The sequence below is a fragment of the Falco punctatus genome, assembly GCF_963210335.1.
Source record: "Falco punctatus genome assembly, chromosome: 12".
NCBI lineage: Eukaryota > Metazoa > Chordata > Aves > Falconiformes > Falconidae > Falco > Falco punctatus.
In genome coordinates this window covers 32,119,898-32,137,335 of record NC_137592.1, presented here as the reverse complement: position 1 = coordinate 32,137,335, position 17,438 = coordinate 32,119,898, and the positions used below count along the sequence as shown (strand labels likewise).

At 36.2% G+C, this 17,438-nt stretch overlaps 1 protein-coding gene across 12 annotated transcripts in view; it reads left to right on the top strand.

Moving 5' to 3' along the window:
* Nucleotides 1–17,438, top strand: part of NRXN1 (neurexin 1) — a 730,370-nt gene that overhangs the window by 82,353 nt on the left and 630,579 nt on the right. For 3 of the 12 annotated variants that reach the window (XM_080407813.1, XM_080407811.1, XM_080407808.1), the window contains one exon: nucleotides 5,570–5,599. The exons of 4 other annotated variants lie outside the window; for them this stretch is intronic. In XM_080407813.1, the coding sequence (XP_080263939.1) occupies nucleotides 5,570–5,599 (30 nt within the window). 5 more of the 12 variants (XM_080407807.1, XM_080407810.1, XM_080407800.1 and 2 more) reach the window with 4 other exon arrangements.

Below are 17,438 nucleotides of genomic sequence, written 5' to 3'. Positions count from 1 at the left end.
GGCGAACCTTCCTTCCTGTGCCCCATATTGATGTTGGGGTGGGGATGAAAGGCCAAATCATTGCTTGTTGACAGCAGCTTTTACTTAGGCAAAATGCCCTTTGACCTGATCTGGGGGCAGAACCCATGCCTGAGATTGCTGTGGCCTTTGCTAGCTGTACTAGGCAGAGAAGTGATTCATTTTTTTAAGATGTGCAAGTTTCTGATGCTGACAAATGCTGTGGGACACGATCCTACAATTCTGTTATTCCACCCAGTTTAAGTGACAGTTTTTCCACACTGGATTTTGAGATCTGAGCCAATGACCAGAGTGAATGTCTCAGTAATGACTGCAGGATCAGCCACGCTGCCTGTAGTAACACCTTCACACCACATTCTAAAACTTAAGTTATCTTGTTCGATCTGTTTAAAATCATCTACTTCATACAGGTCGTTAAGGAAAATTCAGAATGGGAAAGTAGAAGCAAATGAACTTGGAATCCTTATCAGAAATGACTGATGGCTTTTAAATACATAGTTGTAAAAGTCTTCCAAGAAGATCCTCTGATTAATGTCTAATAGTAATTAAACTTACAAAGAGCTGCAGTAAATCCTGTACAATTTTTGCACTGTGGAAACAGTCTTGTTTTATTTCATATCACATAAATTTGGTTAAATAGAGGAAACACTGCTTCCCTGGTGCTTTTGTTTTTCCCTCTGGATTGTAGCAATGGAGCACTTGCATGTTGTGTTTGATGCCTTGCATGATGAAGACATGCAATGGCAAGTTCCAGTCTGCATGCTGCTTAATGAATGTTTTCCTTTTCTCTCCTTCCCTGTTATGTGCTTACAGAAGACAACTATGTGGAAGGTGGGTGCTTTCTACCTTATTTTCCTAAGCTCCTGTTTTTTCCTTCTGTTTAGTGGTTTTTTTTCCCCTTCTGCTTAATGTTATAAAAGTACATATATCATTCAGTACGGTAAGTTGCATTTTTTTACCCATAAAGGTATACAAGTTTATTAAATAAATGTGATTTCTTTTTCCATACAGAACACAAGCAAAACTCCATTTTAATCTTGGTCTTATTGGTGTAATTCCAGAATATCCCCACTGAAACAATGGGATTTATACTGCTGTGACTGACTGACATCACATTTCAAAATCATTCAGGAGATTTGCAGAAGTATTGATTCCTTCTCATGTTCTGTATGAAAAACACAACAAACTATTTGTTTCATTGGTATGGAGCATAAATCCTCATAAGAATGTAATGCATGTTAAATACCTATGTTCTAATTGCTTAGGAAAATGGAAAGCGCTTTTCTCTTTAATACTACAAATCTTGCTTGCTCTAATATCCTGCACAGCACAAAATTTTAGGAAAACAGTCCTTCTAACTTTTCAACATAATGCACCCTGCCTTTTTGACACGGTGAAAGAAGCAGCATGTGATTTCAATAATAATGTTGGTATGTAATTAAGTCCCTTTAAAGAAAGTATGGCACAGGGCAGTGGAAACTAAAGCACAGTGCCAGCTAGCCTGAATATTGGTAAGTAAGTCTATTAGCTGATAAAACATTTTGTGTGCATGTATCATAGTTTTAAAGGTACAGAATATGCTTCACAGATCAGTTATTGCTGGGAATCAATACTGTCTTTTTGCTTATAAGCCAAAAGGTGAAGGTGCTTTTTGACGGACAAGTGCTTTTAAAAGTTTCACTGAGCTGAATCTTTGCATACTAAATAAACAATTGTCTATTTGGAAAAAAAAATATTTATCTATCTAAACTGAGAAATAACTTTTCCCTTTTTTTTTTTTCCAAATACTTTAAAGCTATTTTTAAATCAAGGACTTTGTAAGCTAACTTATATGCAAAGTGAATGCCCTGGCACAGCTCTGACCCAGGGTCCCATCCTGAGCCACTGCGGAACATGAGTCCACTCGGGATTCAAGGCACTGTGGACCACTGCCTGCCTAGTCAGTGGCAATTTATTGAAAAAGCCTGGAAGTATTGGTACCGCATTTCTCTGTGCTACTGTATTCAAGGGCAAAGAGAGGTGCTCAGATTTAACACATGCACGATGCTGTGCAATTTCCTTAAAATATGTTACCAGTAGGAGAAAGAAATTTTAAACAATTCTGATCTGTCACACACATACATACCAATACCATTTCCTTTGCATTGTGAAACAAGAATGTATTCAATAACACTTGGGATAGGAATTCTAACTGGAAAACATAAAAGCCTAGAAATAAGTACCTAATTTTATATTTGATCTGTGCATAAAACTCTTACTGGTGTCAACATGAGTCTCAAATGTGAATTAGGATCAGTATAACTAGATAAGGAGGTGCAATTTCATTTCACCTATTCATTTATGCACAGCAGTACAAGATAAAGCCTGGATAACAGTTAATCCAGGCTTTACCTGAATCTGATTCTTAAAACAGCAACCTTAAATTTATTCCAACACAGATCTAGATACTTATGCATACATTAAAGCTACAAAAGGTGTATATGTAAAGAATGGAAGGGTAGAATGGTGAGTCCAAAGCACAATTTGGAAACCGAGCTATAATTTTTCATCTTTGATTTCTGTGATATCTGAGCATCTCTGTTAAGTTAGACTACATAAGAAAACAAGGATTTAGTACGTACAGAGTTAATTTTGTACATGTTGCTGGTATGAAAAGACTGTAATTTATTCATTTTACTAAAATTGTGCTAGGGATGAACATGTTCACCACAGGTTTACCATGTTTAAATTTTGTTTTCGCCTGTGCTCTGCATGGAACTCATGCACCAAATTAAGAAAATACCTTATCCTCATATCTGCTTCCACTGTCCCATCTTGTACCCCGTAACTCTCTCCTCTCAGAGCCAAGTTCAGTATAAAGATGTCATGGATCACACATGAGGGATTCCTACTAAATATTTAATTCCTAATTCATAAAGAAAAGGGTTTTATCATTCTGCTTATGAAGTAATGGTGCATAAATGAATATTTTCACTGTGTGGTACACCTATACACGGCTGGTTAACGCTGGAACTTCCCCTGACTATCCATTGTGGTATCCTCTATTATTAGCAGACTGTCATTTTGAAAATCTAGCAGCGATTGCTCTCAGGGTAGATTTATCTGTATCATTTTAAACAGTCTGTGGACAGGTACAGTAATAGTAATTCTTCACTCTTCCATAGCCTTCATCCATAGATTGGAAAAATATAAAATAAGTTAAGTATCATTATGTGCTTTCAGCAAGTAAGTGTAAGTAACCTTGCTGCTTCACAAATAAAGTAAAATACAGAGTCAAACAAAATACAGTGTCTTGATGACTAGTGCTAAATATTTTAATTGATAGTTGTTTGGTTTGAGCAGTGTGTTTTTCACATTTACTTGACTTTTTTAGTTGAACAGTACTGTGAGTGACTCTTAAAAATCAAGTGGTTTCTATGATGTTTTCAAGAGGCGCTTCTGCCATTTACATTTTTTTCAAATTATATATGAATCATGTATTTACAACTCACCAAGCTTACATATCATTTTAGCGAGAATAGTAGCTCTCAACCAGCGGTGATCTCTTGAGGCCAGGCTTTTTGTTTAGGCCCTTAGAGCTATAAAGACCATATTTAAATGCAAGTTAGTAAGAGATTACCTTCTTTGTGTTCCTGTAGGAGATGTGGCAGCGATTTGCCGCAGACCTTCTAAGAGCTGAAAGAGCTCACTTAAAGAAGCTGCAGAAAAGTAACTATTCTATTAAAAGAAAAAAAGATGTTGTAACATTCGACTCATTTCACCTTCCCTCTATCAAATACAGTTAAGGCCATGTCAAAAGTCTAACATTTTACTATCGTTGCCAAGACAAAAATTTAAAAGTCAAAAGACAAGCTAAATAATCTTCATAAATGAAGAGAGTACTGCTTCCAGAAGGCTGTGTGTGCAGCCAGGGGTCCGAGCAAGGACATCCCGTGTTGAAGGACCGAAGCTTGACCGTAGGTCTTTGTACTTTGTGCATTTACCCAGTGTGCTTCTCTTGCAGCAACACTTACCAAGAACACACGTGTAAACATGCCTACTCTCTTCCACAAGCTGCAAACTGCAGCACAGCTGTGTGATTTTTCCCGTGCAATGCTTATGCAGCATCCCTTTGGGGTCTGGCTCAGATTTCACTTACGTTGCTGTGAACCCCAGGTAATCCCACCAGCTGCTGGACACTGGGTTTGGAAACAGAATCCATTGCACAAGAGATGGGGCACATCAGGCCCATAGGTCTAACTACCCTTCTAGAAAGGGTGGCATTAAAAAACACTAATTCAGCAAAACTATTATTAGTCCGTTTTGAACATCACTTGTGGTTTGGAACTGATAAGATATGAATACTTTTAAGACTGATTGCAGTTGGGAGTATCCTCTTTGAACTCCCCCTCCCTCCCCCCCTCCCCAAGTACTATGAGTCATTTGTGCACCTAATTTTCTTTGTGAATTAGAAATCACAGGAACTCTCCAGGAAGTCTGCTTTCCAATAAAGAGCAGGATATTTTATTGCACACCTTCTTTGTGTGAATTAATTTTAATTAATTGTCAATAAGGAAATAATGTATCACTTTTTGTAGCTGTTGGAGAAGAGAAGCACATTTAACACATGAGCAACCCATAACTTCTAAAATGGATCCTAAACCAGCTAAGTTCCACAAGAATAAGCCTGTTTTTTACACCAGACATAAAGCATGAAAATCTTTCATATTTCTAGAAAAAATTATCTCCCTACATCACATTATTCTCAGTGAGAATATAAGTATAAATTTTTTTTCATTAATCAAAAAAACCCCTTATGTTAAAGAGTAATCACTCTGGTTGAGTGACTATCATTTTGGACATCTGTTTGGAAATGTCACTGGAGCTATACTGGTATGACTGGATTTCATCTCACAATACAAATATACAGCAAAATCTATTTCTCACAGATTTATGAAGTAGCTTCAGAAGCTGATACTTAAATTTTCTTTATTGCTATGTATTTTATATTGAATATGTAATAATTTTCCTTCTCTGGAACAAGTCATTCTACTGTCACGTTTCACACAAATAAGGAGACATCCCTTGCATTATCATTTCAATGTGATGAAGAAATCTTATTTAATTACCTGAAATGCTCATTTTTATGAGGGGAAAAAGATCAGACCCAGCCCATTTTTCAGGTTTACACTTCTCCAGGTTTTTAACATCATTTCATACATAGAGGACAGGAAGTCCTCCCAGCAAAGTGTTCAAAGCAATATAATCAAAATATGATAAAGTCAGATTAAAGGAATTAGTTGGATTTGAAAGCATTTTATTTTCTGTCATCCCAACTACTGCACAGAAGAAATACACAATAAAACAGCACGCAGTGTCTGAATTGCAGTTCTGTTCCTCGTAGCCCAAAGCATTCCAACCAGTGGTTGAAAAATGCTCTTTGATTTCCCTCTGTGATACAGACATCTCATAGGAAACAGATGCCTGTCACAAAACATTTTTGTCACTGTGACAATACCACCTTCCCGTGCTCCCTTGTTCATTGCTGACTGTGCTCTTGTTTCCCTTCAAGGTCTGGCGCACCTGATGATGGGCGACCAAGGTATGGGCTCTGTTCCTTTTCCACTCTGCTTTCATTGTTTCTTCTTGTTCTGTAGCTGCTTTGAATCCATCACTGCAAATGATGGGCAAATGCTTGAAAGCTGTCTTTGGCTGCAAATAAACACATGGTTTTAGTCACATCTTATTTCATCGTTGTTTTTTTTTTGTTTGTTTGCTCTGTAAGCTTTTGTCCTTCCTGCCTCCTCAACTCCCCCTCTTGCAATACAATAACTGAAAAGAGGTGAGAGAAGTAAGAAGGTGATTAAGAAAATTTCATGTATTTATCAGAAAATACAATACCTGTGATTCGATAAAAGATAAACGAAGCACAAGAGCACTCTTCAGATAGCTTCTGAAAGAAGATACTCAGCTTTCACATTGTACACATTGAAGAGTCCATTTACATTAATGCATGGCTGGTTGGAAATGTGCAGAAAACTCCTGCTCCTGGCTTCTGGAATGCTGAGAGTACGATCTTGCAACCTAAAAAAATCAGTGATTTTTTTTTCCTCCTAACCCACTGTCCATGTTACTTTTGTGTCACTCTTTCTGATCTAAGCATGGGTTATTTCTGTTTCTCTGCATGTACATGATTGGAAAAAAATAAACTAAGTCCCTAATGTGACACTGATTGCATCTCCATTTGTCTCCAGATACTTTGTTTCTTTATGTTCAGATACTATTGCATTTACATATATTCATGAGTCTTACTGTTGTTTCTCTCCTCTTCTCTATTCTCTTTTTGTCTGGAAATGCTTTCTTCATGGAACCATTTCACCAAATCCATAGGTAAAAGTAAAGGTATTACATGATTTTCTTTATTTTTTTAATGCCATCAGTATACTTTAATGTATGTATAAGTAATGCAAATAAATGTAAATCTTTTTGCACTGATAACATGAGGTAGGTATATTTTAAAAGTAAATATTTCATGGATATCAAGGTAAGGAGAAGTATCCTAAAGTACAGGCTGACCTTTTGTGAAGTTTGTCTCCTAGTTTTGTGAGACGTAAATCTTTGGCAGTGAAAAAGGAGGCTACACTTATAGAAAGCATTCAGGATGAAATAACAGACACATTTTGAGGTATGCATTTTTCTGTTCTCAAAGGATTGTAGGCTAAACCACCAGGCACAGAAAAAAGCATGGTCTTGTTCAACAGAGACTCTCTGGAGATAATCTGTCTAGGGCCAGTCCACAGCTTGATGTAAGTTTTAAGTCTGAATAGCACTGACTTCAGCAAGTCTCTTCTATCAGCTGATCATGTTTGACCTCAGATTTTCCTTGTATATTAATCATTTGATTATATTTGACACAAGAATTGGGCAACGGAACAAGGAAGAATGAACACCAAAGAGAAGTGTGGGGGTTATTTCAGAATTTTTTACTCTTTTCTGTTTGTTTATATGAAGAATACCAGCCATGTTTACTTTCTCCCCTTTCTCCCGGAGGGAAGGTGCAGTAGGGTCAAGATTTTCCCTTATAAATAAGCACCTGGTTTTGCTACGAGGATACTTGTTCACAGACATCACACAAATATATTCTTACGATAAGAAGCTGGTCCTTAAAAGCCATTAAATCTGTGTTCCGTGTGATGAATAATACAGTTCTATTCATCTTAAGCATTTGTCAGGGTGTGGCTATTCTTGGTATAAATCAGAAATCCAATCTGCACGGTCATACTTTGCTAACTAGTTAAATTGGAAGCAACCTTCCAATTTCCTTGGTGTCTTGGCTCATTTACTGTTTCTACATCTAGAAAGTTCATGTGATGCAAAGACTGTAATGACAAACCCGTAGTGTCTCATTCCTCTTCATATCAGGCACTCTGGACAGACTCTGTACCTGCTTGTAGGTGGGATGCTATTTAAAGGGTTGTGTGTGTTTTGGAGCTGTAAATCTTCTTGCTTAGGAAAAGTTTTAAGCAAGTAGAATGGAAAACCGTCTGCTGATTTCTTTGCTTTATAGGATTTGGGTTTTTTGTTGGATACCTGATCCTTGTATTTTTCTCAACAGTACCTTGTATGTATCACTTCCTTACTACTTATTATTACTATCTTATTCCTTAATGGCAGATGTCTTGAGTGGAGTTACCTTAAAATGACATTTTATAGTAACTGAACCTTGACGCTGTAGTTATTTTTTATTAATATTAAGGAATTCTTTTTTAGATTATTGTATATACAGAATACACTATATAGTATGTACAACACTGACAGAGTTTCTGTATAAAGGATGAAAACATAAGTATTATGAATATATATTATGATTAGTAGTTGGTCTGGAAGGCAGATTTTGGCAAAAGAAAAACTTTGCAAGTATTGCACAGTAGTTAGACATAAAAGGTTTAACAATTGTATTCACTAAAAAATTACCTTGGATATATCAGCTACATTTAATGATGTGCCATGTGACATAATTTAAACACCAGTCACCAGTCATCTAATAATTTGACTACATTTTCCTTCTCACATTTTAATTTATTGCATTTATCCAGTTTACATGGGAATATTGATTACCATGGTTTAATAATCACAATACTTCTGCAAATATAACGGTGTATATTTGTTCAAATGGATGAAAAACATTTATGTGTTTACAAAATCCAGTTGCTTGTAACAGGAAGTATCCTTTGATATAGGACTATATCCTCAACCAGGAGAAAATGGCCTCGTTTTATTGACTATCCTGAAACTATACTAATATCAGCTATTGAAATTTGTGACCTTGAAACAGTTGTGGTAACACACGTTTGTAAGAGGAGCTCAGCACTCGATTCATTTGCACCTATTTCAATCTTTCATTATAACTTCAATTCCTTTAGAGGTAGGTAAAGCCAGTAACAAAAGTGACTGCAAAATTCTGAGTGATTATATAATGAATTAATCTTACTTTGGAAATATAAGCAATAAAAAACTTTATGAAGTTTTACTATGTAATTTGCCCTGAAGAGTATAAATGGTTGAAGTATCACTATCTTCTTTAATTGTGTAGATATTATTTGGGATAACAGAAAAGGAAAAGAAAAAAAACCAAGGTACCTTCAGAATTGGGAGAGGATTGGGACAGGGCAGGTTGCTGGTGCTGATAGAGAAGGGAGGGGTGAGGAGCCTTGCCAAGCGGGCAAGCAATACAAAATCCCATATGATCTCACTGGATGCACCTACTATTTGTTTAGTTGTAAATATAATTTGGGATACTCTGGATAATTTCCTCACGAGGTTTTTATGGAAGCTTTATCGATATTGACAGAGCTGTCACTGTCCGTTAGAGAAAGGCAGAAGCAAGGCTCAGAAGATCTCATGGTGCTGAGACATCTGTCAGTACTCAAAGTCATATAAATTGATCTATGTACAAAACCAGCTGACATAAAGGAGGATATAACATAAAGCCAAAAGCCTGAACAGGGGTTTGTCTTATAAATTTAGAGCTATACCAAACGTGTTTCCTGATCCGTTACTCCTTGTAGGTGCTATGTCTAATTCTAGGAAGAGCTGCAGGCTTTTAGTTGTACTGGCATTTGTTTATTTTCTACCAGGCATCCTGTATGTTCATAAATACTTAGGAATTCCCTTCCCCCATCCCCTGGATGTCACTTACCTGTATAAACTTCAGCAGTAGAGTTGTCGCCGCTGTGGTGGTGAAAAGACGTAAGCAGGTAAGGTTTATAAATGGGGTACAGATTTTTATTAGACCACTTGAATATGCTACTGAGAACAATTGTCTGAATTTGAAGCAAACCTCAATATCTGCTGCTCATAACAGCCATGGAAAAGAATTCGTTTGCCCAAACAAATTTTGTCTGCTTTCTCGAGCTATTTTAGGTGGTCTAATAAAATTACCAATCCTACCTGTAGGCCTTACCTTGTCAAAAGTGAGTACCTCTCAGATTTCCCATGCAGAATTCTTTTGTGATGAATAGTAAAGCAACCAAGATAACATGGCAGCTAATATAAAATACTCAACATCTTTATTTTATTAAAAAAAAATTCCTCTCCTCCTTTTCATTTTCTTTTGATGAGCAATGAAAAGGGTTTATAATTCAGTTACTTTAACTTAGTGACATGTATTGCTTCATTTTAATATTGCAGTTCTCTTAAACCTCTACATATTTTTAACTACCATTTATTTCTATGTAAACAACCTACTTTTGACTGTGTATATTACTTACTCTATACCTAAACACTATGTTCATATTCCTGTTCTATTTCTTTAGATATTACGTGCAGCTTTGAATTGTACATGAGTCACTCGGGTCCACAACAAACTATTAAATGATATCTAGCTGAGCAATAAGTGTTTCTACCAAAAGATTGATAGTACAACTGCAATTTATTGTATTAGATTACAGCCTTTTGATGTGCTGGTATTTGGTATACTGTGTATAAATGCTGAAGAAAGACTTCAGAATGTCAGTTTATATATGTGTCAACTTCCTTGCTAAAAGGAGGCAAGTTCTGTACTGCACAAGCTATCATACGATAACTGTAAAACCAAAGCTATCCCACTAATTTGTTAATTATCAATCACACAATTCAGCTGACAACTGGAAAAATAGAGCACTGAAAAATAAAAGTAATTTAAATAAATCTTTTAACAATCATGAGCATTAAAATGGTATGTTATAGTTAAGTAATTATGTAGTGTCATGCAACACAAATCACCTCGTGACAGTAGGCACCCCCAACATCAAATGATGTGGAAGTCAGTCATTAAATTCAATGCAACCACAAATTCACCTTAGTGTGATGACTTTCATCTTTGCTCTGTTTTCAAAGAGCTAAAATAATTTTGGCCTCTTGTACACCCTGATCCTCCTGGGATTGTTGCAAATCCTATCCTCATCTGCTTTTGTGGGGGCTGCTTCGAAGGGGGTCTTAAAGCCATGCATCCTTGAGCCGTTCTTGAGCTGAGCCACCAACGGTCCAGCAGCCATGTAAACGCTTTGGTAGAGCGCGGAGCGCTAGCACAGCTTCATATTCTTGGCTTGGTGCCCGTTGAGATGGATTCAGTTACATGCCTTCTCAACTGCAGCTGGCTTTTGCCTGGCAAGCGCGAAAACATGGACAGAGGGCTTTCTTGCCTCTCCGTACTGGCTCACACAGTTATGTATCCTAGGTGACAGCAGCTTATTTGAAAGACTCACTGCTAGAATTGAACTGAGTTAATTTGGGAGGTTTACACAGAATGGGGATGCCAGGCTCGGGGAACTGGAATTCTGTCTAAGTGACACTACAACCGATGAATGGATAACCTGCGTTTCCCTGCTCAATCTCAGAGTTGCTTCTACTGATAAAAAAAGAACGAATCAATAACGTTTAAAAATTTATCCTCCATTTAACAGGTCCCAAACATTCTGAAAGTCTTGTATAATTTACAATATGATCACCACAGAATTTTTAAAATATTCTATATAATCTTTATCTGCTTTTTTTTTAATGAGAATTACCTTTTTAGAGAAATTAAGGAACTTTAAATATAAAGCTCTTCAAAGTGCTCCAAAGAGCAGTAGCTACACATCATATCTGTTCTATAGTGAGGTGTTTTGTTTTTTTTAAGAGACTCATAAATATAGTGAAATAGTGGCTGATGTTCACCAAAACTATTGGAATTAAATTCTTGTGTGTAAACCATGCACCTATGCCTAATCATATGTTCCAATAAATATTTATACTATCTTTATATTTTTATGGCTAATCTGTTCAAATTTTTGTTCAGTACCAAATACATTAAATTTTTAAATCAGAAGGTGGTATCTTTATGTGTTTAAGTTGTGGTGCATTGAAGCAAATAATTTTCTTGCACTTCAGTGGGTGTTACCTAGCAAGTCTAAAATATGGCATTTGGAGCTGCAGATTCATCTTTATGTTGAAATGTGATCAATTAATGTTTCCTAAGGAGAAAAATGCAGCAGAACATGACTGTTGAACAAGTTTTCTGTCTGAAGTACATGGCTCAGAAGAAATCCATCAACATCAGGACCAGAAATACAAATTCTGTCTTGAGACACATATATCCAAGATTGTTTCAAGATACCTGATTCCTGATCAGCAGTATGAAAAGAAATTGTAAGGATCTGCCATAAATATCAAGAAAACTATATGAAGAAAGGGCAATATGTTTATTTTAAAAATGTTATTTTTCTGACATGTCACAATGTGATAATGTTCAGTCCACACCATAAGTTCTAGCACCTTTCCACCACCAAAATAAAACCTTTACCGTATTCTGAATCATTCTGATGTCACTCAAAATTATCATGTATCATATATACATGTGTATATATGTCATAGGTCTCCTGTAGATTCAGAGGAAAGAAAATAAATGTTACACTAGAGGGATTTTATATAAAAAAAAAAAGGTTATATTTGCAAAAGTGTACATTTCTGCTGGGTCCAAAAAGCATTGTAGTATAGGACAGTACATATTTAAGATTTTAGCTTCCTTGACATTAGGCTCCACTTTTGAGCACAGATTTCTCCAGAAGACAGGTATGCTGACAAAGAGCCTTTCAAAATAATATTAAAGCTCTTTTGAGATGAAGGATATATATTTCAGGCCCAAAAGTAGGTGGGGATTTATTTAAGATGGGAAACAGTAAAGCTGTCACTCTGAAGAGGTAAAAAAAACAATTTTTGAGCAGGTAAGCAATGAAGAAATAGGAAAACTAGGCATTTTTTTCTTAAAGGAAACATTTTCTTTTATGTATGTATGTATGTATGTATAAATATACATAGCAAATGAGTATTAAAACCTGCAGTGATCTGTATCTTTTTTGTACAATGTAATTCCATGAGAGTTTCGTACAAATTTTGTAGGCATTTCCAACAAACCAGAGATTTCAGAAAGGTGTGTGCCTTGAATATCCTGTAGAATATCCTGGAACCTTCTCCTTTACACCTTTTAATATTGGATGACATTACTGAGCCAAATACATTGTTAGAGTGACACTAAGGATTACAGCTTCACTCTAGGGTTGTACTACAGCTGAGGTTTTCCTAGGATAAAATTCAGACCTTGAAACCTACAAGAGCAGCTAAACAAATCAGCCCAACAGACTCTAATTTCTATTATTTCAGGAAAACCAAAAGTCATTGGAGTTTGTTGTACATCTCACTTATAATAAAATTCTCAACTGACTTTAATATTACTCCACTCAGTGGAGTTGCACCAGTTAAAGTGGAACGAAATCAGAGCCCTAAGGAGAAGTATTTTCACCCATCTCTAGGATTTGTCTGCATGCAAGCTTACTAAATTCAGGAGTGAACTTTATCACAATTTCTAAAGAAATTAGATTTAATGAAAGTGAAGAACTCTTAAGAAAACCACCCTAAAATTGTACTGATATGGCTGAAAATGTGGACTATGCTCTCTAAATGCACATCATAATATTTTTCCACCAAGAATGACTCTCCACAAAAGAATTGAAAAAAGATATTTAAATAGTCTGGTCAGAATCGATCGTTCTTGTTAGAAGTAAAAATGCTGTGTACAAAATTTTTAACCTACTCAGTCTTTTTCTGTGGCTGTAATAATATGCCAAGCTACTTAGAAACAAACAAAAAAAAAAAAAACCAAAAAAAAAAAAGCTTGAATTATCCACTCTCTTTAAAATCTTTTAATTAAACAATATAATTTGTACTGATACTAGTAATGCATCTCTTTCCTGGTATTCAAGGCCTTCTATAACCCTGTCATTCTTAATTGCTTGAAGGTAGCTTTCTATCTTCACTTCAGGGACGACCCAGAGCAATTAACTATCAGTAGAACAGTGAAACTGTGCAACGAACTGGGAGATTCAGGAGCTCAAAGGAGAAAATTTTCATAGGAACTGAGTATGAACCATGGGCTTTGCTATGAAATTCCACCTTCACCATTCTTTTAATGGTTTTCATACACACCAGCCTGTTGTCCAAATATGTATTTTCCAGACTTGGGAGGAAAGGAAAGTGATTGAATCTCTTTATTAACTTCACTTACTCCAGTGCAAGTTATTTTTCCCCCACTTACATCAGGTAGATTTGGGTGGGTTTTTTTGTTGGCACCCACTGACACTAATTTTCTGATCAGCACACCATTTAATTTAAAGGCTGTTTTTGTAACTTGCTAATGTGACTTAGAGACTCTAGTGCATCTTGTTGCCTGCTTAAAGTACGCATTTGTTTCTTAAAGAAGGAGAACATCTGGGCTGATTCACTGGCACCTTCTCTAAAGCTGTGTAGAAGCAATCTCAGATCACAAGAGGCTCCTAGAGGAACTGAGAGGCCACACCTGGCACTGCTGATGTCACAGTAGCACCTTTGTGTTTGGGGTGGGAGGGAATAAAGGCAGCTGGCTCTAATCCCTTCCATCTGCCTTTGCATATTCTTCAGACAGACGGGAGTCAGCCTGGGGAGCAAAAGTCAGTGTAAGTCAGTTTAAGTCTGCAAGTTTTTCACTGGAGTTGCCCTTAGTTCTCAGGTCTGTCCTGTGTTTCATTTTGTGAGCTGTTGTTATCCTATTTTCTGGAGTATGCACCCAAAGGAAAGGAGGCTAAAAGTCTTCCTGTGACCATTAATATTCTGCTTCTGAAGTGTCACTGTTAGCTGAAAACCTGAAGAGCTGTTTCCTGATGCCAGCTACATTGGTAATTATGTGACCCTGCTCCCATCCAGTAGTAACATCTCCCTCTAGGATTAAAAATTTGAAATAACTTGTCTGATTTCCCACATCATTGAACTTGAATAGCTTTATTAGGAAGAACTTGGGTTATATCAAAAAGGTGCCAGAAGACTGCTTTCCATCTCAGAAAAAGGGCATGGCAGACATTTTGCAGATAATACCAAGATGGTCCTTTGATATTTATTTTTTTTTTCAGTTAATGGCTCTGCTTAACAGCTTGGTCTTACAATGTAGCATGCTTACTATTTGCACAAGTCCGTAAGAAATCTTCAAAAAAAATCACCAAGCTCAGTTACAGGCAAATCACCTTTGAAAACTCTGTTTGCCTGCATGTGAGACAATATTGGGATTGTGCTACCGAACCTGTGCAAAACAAAGCATGAATTAGTTTTAGAGCCAAATGTCATTTTGTCAATGCTGTTTTCACTATGAACAGGTGTGTCATTTATATGGATATTTGATGCTATTTGTATTAACTGCAACTACTGACTAGTGGTTATGTAGTTTTCCATTTTAGAAGAGTTATTTGGGCATTAAATATATGGAACTGTATGTGTTTATATCATCGCAAAGATGATGCGAGAGTTCAAAAAACTCTGATTCAATTTGACTTTAATTTTCATATACCTCAACACCCGCAGATTGTGGTGGTACGAGTACTGAACTGATGCTCTCATTTCACCTGGGTACTTGTGTGAACTGTAAATTTTGCAGGTATGCCTCAAGGCACTTACATCATTAGGAACCTTCAAATGCATGTAAATACAGCTGTGTCTATGTCAATCATGAACCGATGGGTTTTGATGTCCTTAGCCGGCTTTTCAGGCCTATTATTCTCTGCAATAAATTATTCACGTAAGGATGCTGTCCATGACATTAACTGTTACAAGGTTTGGAAGAAAATTTAGACTTCAGAAAAGAATCATATAAAAGTATCCAACTGCAAAATTGAAGCAACAAAGGTAAACTTGGAAATTGGTAATTTTATATGATTCTTGTACAACGTATTTATCTGTATAGAATTGGTATGTTGATACACATCCATACATCCTGCATTAGACAGAGGAAGAGATCTGTGGCAAATCTATATTCCGAACATTACATAAAGCCACCTGAGCCCCACTGTTAGTCTACTGCTCTGTACCTCCTCAGAGCAAAGGAAACTGTTTAGACTACTGTGCAAAGATATATTCCCATACTCCTATTGAAAATACTGAAAGGCACTGAATACATAGAGTAAAACACAGTAAGTGATTCACAATTCTAAAGGACAAATTCCTCAAAAATTTTCAGTAGCATACACGCACTTAATGTACATAAATGTAGCTGCATTCAGGACCGAGGCACATACACTGATAAATAAAAATGCCCTGAAACCATTCAGTTCTGCTATACTTCATGAGTTTAACTTTCAGGAATGCTTCTATCTCAAGTGTTCTATCATGACAAATATGCAATAAAAAATGTCTGCCATGTCTGCATCCATAAATCACTATTATGTGTCATTTGTTCTCTCTTCCAGGAAAACATATGTATTTGGTATTTATTCATTGTTCTAAAATAGAAGAGAGAGAGAGATGCCTTGTGTTGTCCCTGAAATAGGTAGTTTTGTTAAAGAAAGAGGTTTTTGAAAGTTCTGTGTTTATTGAGCTGTTATAAAAGGAATACAAAGGCATAATTAATATCTTCAGTTTCAGAACACCTAGATCTGTATATCAGCCCTATAGCTTTTAATAAGTACATATAACTTTCAGAAATGTACATATATCTGGGTCATGCTAATTACCCACCTTGGGAGGCAAGAATGTGCCTATACTTCTCTACCTAGTTGGCATACTCTTGAGACCAGAGTTGGAAGAGCATGCTTCAGAAAGTCTAAAAATACATTTCCTAGGCTCTTAGCCATTGAACTGCTTAAAGAGGAGGTGTCTCATATAGTGGCTGACAGCCTGTAATTTGTGTTACGCAGGATATAAGACTAGATAATAAAAAACAACACTTCTTGCCTTGAAGCCTATGAATCGCACGTAATAGAGAAATCACTGTGTTAATGTGTAAGAAAATTGTCAGACTATAAAAATGGCCACCTCTTTTATTTTATGAAGAATAATCTTAATCATATTTCTTGTGTAGATGGAATTATGTGTCAATGAGTCCCCCAAAATGCCAAGTCAAGTCCTAGCACTCTTTATGGACTAACTGGAAAAAACATTCGAAACATTGCCTTAAGTCAGAACGTACATGAAAACTGAAACATCTTCATGGAAAACTTGTATGAAAGTGTGAGTCAAAAGGAGATTATCTTCCTCAAAGCTCAATATTTTGCTGTGATCATTTAATTTGAATACTTTAAATTGAGTACTACAGTTAAACAATTTCATTTTCAGGAATGTTATGCCATTAATTATTTTTATTTCATACAGACTCACATAACACATTTATGATAGGGCATAGGGGGTTTCTAGTTATACAGTAAGAAATGAGGTTCCCACATGATACAGGGATTGCTACACCAGATAAACCTGGGCAAAACATTTTTGTGAGTTATTTGTGCAGCAGAACTGGACCCATTCATTTTTGCTTTTTGATATAGGAGGAGAAAAAGCTTATACAAAGCTGACAAATTCAATGAGGAACAGAAATTGTGATCTAATCCAGAAAACTTCATAAACCAGAGGCTAAAGCAGTCTCATAAGAGTGCTCTGAATTAGGAAGAAGAAAGATTCAAACTCCTAAGACCCAGAGTTTTAATTTAAAAACTCAACCCAGTGTTCTAATATTTAGTTTCTCTTTGAACCTCAACATTCAAATATATATTCACTGTAAGTTAAGTAGTCTTCTTTAGTTGCAATATGCTCACACAAAAGGAGAGGATGGAATCACAGGCTACTTCAGTGAAGGATTTATTATTCTACATCAGAATTATCTTTATTTGTGAAGACTTCAAATACTTTCTTAATCTTCAGTTTTACAGTAGCAGGAAAAAGATCCTGTTATTTGCTAAAATATAAGAAGAGAAATGGGAGTTTGTAGTTTCTCCCTGACTATATGAAAAAGATGCAGAGGTTATTTCGTTCAATCAGGTCAGAATATTTCTGGCTGAAAAGAATTCCAAACTTTTCCCTGATAGTATATGTTGACTATCTGAGAGGAGGAAAGCCAGTTGTTGAGGTATATCTTC